This window comes from Physeter macrocephalus, chromosome 8, assembly GCF_002837175.3.
Source record: "Physeter macrocephalus isolate SW-GA chromosome 8, ASM283717v5, whole genome shotgun sequence".
Classification (NCBI taxonomy): domain Eukaryota; kingdom Metazoa; phylum Chordata; class Mammalia; order Artiodactyla; family Physeteridae; genus Physeter; species Physeter macrocephalus.
In genome coordinates, this window is record NC_041221.1 from 4,075,076 (window position 1) to 4,080,113 (window position 5,038).

A 5,038-nucleotide genomic window follows, 5' to 3' on the forward strand; every position below is an offset into this window, starting at 1 on the left:
ACACACACACACACACACACACACACACACACACACACACACACAACCCCTTTAGGCAGAGACAAGAGTGGTTGTTATGGTGGATGCGAGTTTCTCCCCAAGAATGTCCTGAACGTGGGAGGCCACGGCAGCTGTTCCCCTTGAGCCGGCCCACGGGGCCCCTGCCAGGGGCTATAATGGCTTGCTGGCCCTTGCCAGCTGTCACACTTTGCATGCCGCTGGAGCTCCGGTCCAGCAGAAGGGGTATCCAAGTCACCAGCATCAACAAGCGCCAAATCCTGTGCCCATGCTGGGCCCACACGGCCACCTGGAGCCCTCTTCTGGGGCTCGCCCGAGAGCACTTTAATACACACTGACCGGAGTGTCCTACTGACAGTGTCCTGGGCTGGGGAGGGGAGTTCTCCTTCCCCAAGACAGAGATTTGGGGAGGTTAAGGGCTAAAGAGAAACATCAGGGACACCTCCAGTAAAGAGGGGCCCTTCTGAAGGGAAGAGCAACGTGTGTGCTTCCATCTCTGATTCCCAGGGCACCCCTGCCTATGGAGGGGGATGTTTAGGCCACTGTCCCAGGTTGAGCTTCTGTCTTTCTCGTTCACTTCCCCTTCCTGCTGGCAGAGGAAGGCCCCGGGAACCCCACCTCGGATGTGGGAGGAGGAGGAAGCCAGAGGGTGAGGTGTCTGGGGTCTACCCCAATCTGGCACCTCAGCTACAGGACAGAGGGGTCCTCAGGGTGAGGGCGAGCTTTGCCAGAGGGGGCTGTGTAGGATTCATGGAGGTTGGATCCTGGGAACCGCCTCTTCTAGGACATGGCTGAAACCCATCAACTCCCCAGTACTGGCTTGGCGTAGGCCGCCCCCTCCATCCATCCTTTCACGCCGTCCCCAACCATCCCCATCGTGGCCCCCTCCTCAGCTTCCTGGAGACCTGGTCCAGCTGGAGAGAATTCTGGAAGCTGGCCACCGATGGGGCAGCTCTGCCTGTCCTGTCTGAAGGCACATTATCAACCCCAGAAACGCACCACCCTTCCACCCTCTGGGATCCTCAGTGTCACCATCTATGGCAGGGTTTTTTTTAATGCCCAGCTCATACGGTTCCCATGAAAATCAAATGCAAGTGTCTGTTGAAATGCTTTGGGAAACAGGATGCTTTAACAAAAGGGGGAAAGATTAGTGAGGTCTTAAAACTCGAAACTTTCCAGGTGATTTCCTTGGTCTCTCTCCTTCCTGCCCCATACAGTTCTGCTTGGAGACTTCGGTCCTTCCTGCTGAGGTCTCTTCCTCTCTCCTTAAGTGAGTCCCCCAGCCTGCTAGGGGGTCCCACCAGGCCCCTTCCCTCTCTCTGAAACCTAGGGGAAACTCTTGGATTAAAGCACTGTTGGGAGTTTGCACATTTCAGGGATGAATCTGTGAGCTAGGAGAGATTTCACACCGCTTCTTAGACACCCTCGGGACACACAGTCATTGCAAAGCTTTGGCAGGATGAAGAAATGAACAAATGATTCCCGCCCTCAGAACAATCACAACCCAATGCAGAAATGCCCTCCACATAACACCATCGAGGCTACGGGAAAAATGCTATCAATGGTCTCCGAGCGTGATGAGAGGAAGAAGATGAGAAATCACTAAGACTCTGAGAAGAAAGTAATGCTGGAGCTGAACCTGAGGCCTGGGCAGGATGTTATAGGAAAAGCTGGAGGTCAGAAGCAGAGATCGGAGTGAGCCTATGGGGAGAATGTTGGTGGAAGAAAACGGAACGACGCAGCCCTGAAATCAGCAAGCATGGCCGGTGGGCTCCGAGAGCTGACATCAGTCCCCGTTATGACAGGCCCTGCAACAGCAGCCCTCTTCTCACACCAGAGGGGACCACGGTAGAGAAGCTCGTTTTCTTTAAGTTACTATCAACATCAGCACTGTCCAGCGGAACTCTCTGTGATGATGAAATGGCCTCTGTGCTGTCCAATAGATGGCCACTAGAGCCACTACTAAGCACTTGAAGCAATGCTAGTGCGGCCAAGGGACTAAACTTATGACTTGATTTTATTGAAAATAATTAAATTTTAATAGGCACAGGTAGCTGCTGGCTACTGTATTGGATGGTAGAGGTTCAGATACCAAAAGGTCCTGTTTCCCATGCCATTTGGCCGTGGGATAATGACAAGCTGCAATAGTATGCCCCGGTGTTGGGAGAGAAGATTTCCAGGGTCACTGAGTAATCTCTACTTTATTTGGGGAAGAGAAAAGTTCAGTTCCACCCCGAGCAGATATGAGTGTGTGGGTGGGTTGTTGTTTTTGGATTTTGTTGTTGTTGTTGTTTTCCTGCTAAAAGGCCAATTTCTATGTGAGTTTTTACTTAAGCAAGAGTGGAGTCGCTGACGGAATGAATACATGTCTCTTTTGGGGAGGAAAGAAATCCCACCCCCAAAGCTCCTCAGTGCCTAAAGACCTTTTATTCAGAGAGAAGGAAGAGGGAGAGGCTGGGAGGAACCATTCTAATGCTACTGGTCCCTGAGCCCAGAAATTTAGTTCTCAAACCTCGCAGGAAATCACGTATTTTTAAAAAACCCGTTACAACCATGCTCACAGCGGCATCATTCACGATGGCCGAAAGGTGGAAGCAAACCAAGTGTCCGTCTGTAGAGAACTGGATAAACAAAACGAGGTATATACATAGAATGGAATATTATTCAGCCTTAAAAAGGAACGAAATCCTGACACATGCTAAAGCATGAATGAACATCGAGGACATTATGCTAAACGAAATAAGCGGGTCACTAGACGGTAAATACAATATGATTCCACTTATATGAGGCACCTAGAGTGGTCGGATTCATAGAAGAATAATGGTTGCCAGGAGTAGCAGGGAGGATGGGGAATTGTTTAATGAGTACAGAGTTTCAGTTCTGCAGGACGAAGAGTTCTGCGGGTTGGATGCACAGCAATGCACTTAACACTACTGGACTGTACACTAATAAACGGTTAAGACGGTACATTAAGTTATGCGTATTGGACCACAATTTAAAACCAACCAATATGCATATGTATCCCAGAAAGTAGAGGCAGAGGGTAGAAGGAGGTAGGCACAGGAGCGTTAGCCTCACCATGCCACCAGTCCTCCAAGAACAGCCGCACTCCACCCGAAAAGGCGCGTCCCTCCCTCCTTCCCCCCCTCCCGGAGGCCTGTCCTGTGATTCTCCACGGGGCGCTCACAATCATGTCCTTAAGCGGTGCCAGCGGTACCTCCGCGCCGGCCTGAGGAGCGGGTGGCCAATGAGCACGCGCCTGCGCCGGACCTCGCGCCCCCATTGGCTGCGCCCAGCAGCCCGCGACCCCTCAGGTTCCCAAGCCGGGTTTAAAGGGGTTGGGCGCGGGCTACTGCCCTGCCATCCGCTCCCCGCGCGCAGGTCTGCGGGGAGGGGCGGCCTGCTGAAAGGTCCACCCCGGGGCGTTCCTGAAGGGCGCTTCGGCCCTCCCCACCGTCCCCCAGATGTATTATGCGGTTTCCCAGGCGCGCGTGAACGTGGCCCCTGCGACCATGCTGCGGCCACAGCGGCCGGGAGACGTGCAGCTCGGGGCCTCCCTGTATGAGCTAGTGGGCTACCGGCAGCCGCCCTCCTCCTCCTCTTCCTCCACTTCCTCCTCCTCCTCCACGACGGCCCCCCTTCTCCCCAAGGCGGCGCGCGAGAAGCCGGAGGCGACCGCCGAGCCGCTGGGCACGGGATCCGGGCCGGGCGCGCACGCGGGCGGCGGCTCCCGGGCAGACGCCAAGGAGGAGCAGCAACAGCAGCTGCGGCGCAAGATCAACAGCCGAGAGCGGAAGCGCATGCAGGACCTGAACCTGGCCATGGACGCGCTGCGCGAGGTCATCCTGCCCTACTCGGCGGCGCACTGCCAGGCTGCGCCGGGCCGCAAGCTCTCCAAGATCGCAACGCTGCTGCTCGCCCGCAACTACATCCTGCTGCTGGGCAGCTCGCTGCAGGAGCTGCGCCGCGCGCTCGGCGAGGGCGCGGGGCCCGCTGCACCGCGCCTGCTGCTGGCCGGCCTGCCTCTGCTCGCCGCAGCGCCGGGCTCAGTGCTGCTGGCGCCCGGCGCCGTGGGGCCGCCCGACGCGCTGCGCCCGGCCAAGTACCTGTCGCTGGCGCTCGAGGAGCCGCCGTGCGGCCAGTTCGCGCTCCCCGGCGGCGGCCCGGGCGGCGGCGCTGGCAGCCCCGGCCTCTGCACCTGCGCCGTCTGCAAGTTCCCGCACCTCGTCCCGGCAGGCCTGGGCCTGGCCGCGGTGCAGGCGCAGTTCTCCAAGTGAGGGCTGGCCCGGGCCCGGGGCGCGACCTCGGCCCGGCCTCCCGCCGCCCAGCTTCTGCGCGTCCCCGCGCCCTGCGCCCCGCGAGAGCAGGGCCGAGCAAAGAGGGCATTTCGAACTTTCTCGCCCAGAGGAAGGGGCTGTTGGGCGTCCCCCTCCCCGCCCCCACCCCGGGGAAATTAAAGTGACCCGAGCGGATGTTCGATAGAGCGTCGGGGCCGTTGGGGCTTCTGGGTGGGTTCCAGCTGCTTTGCGCAGCAAGTGCTTACTCTCACTGCCACTGTCACCCGGCGCTTGTCTCTCCCGGCTCCGGGAGCCGTGCGCTTCGCAGGGGGCGATGTGGACTTCAGGGCGCCATGCTGGCCCAGGGTGCGGCGGCCAGGCCAGGCCCGAGGGGGCCGAGGGGGGCGGCTCTCGGAGGGCGGGGGTGGGGTGGCGGTGTTTTCTTCTCCTCGGCCAGAGGTCATAGGCGCCCTTGTTCCCAGCAGCCAGGCCCTGTTCGAGGAGGCTGCCCGACCCCAGAAAGCCGAGAGAGACCACTTAGTCGGCGCAGAAGGTCTCGGGCGTAGCAGACGGACCGACCCTCTGCGGCTGGACGCTTGGCATCGCGGTGCCACGGGAGGGGCGATGAGAATTCCCGGGTCGATGGGTGTGCTGGGCTGGGAAGTCCGCTTTCGTACCCCGACGATTACAGTGCAGCTTTTGATAATCGCATAACCGTGTGTTTTGCTGCGATTATTCGCCTT

General features: G+C 58.3%; 1 protein-coding gene across 1 annotated transcript; it reads left to right on the plus strand.

Annotated features, from left to right (window-relative positions):
* The first annotated feature begins 3,455 nt into the window (after positions 1–3,455).
* On the plus strand, positions 3,456–4,295 carry OLIG1 (oligodendrocyte transcription factor 1). The gene has a single exon (XM_024120053.1). It carries the CDS (start codon positions 3,483–3,485, stop codon positions 4,293–4,295), a length of 813 nt encoding a protein of 270 aa, XP_023975821.1. The 5' UTR covers positions 3,456–3,482.
* Positions 4,296–5,038: the final 743 nt, after the last annotated feature.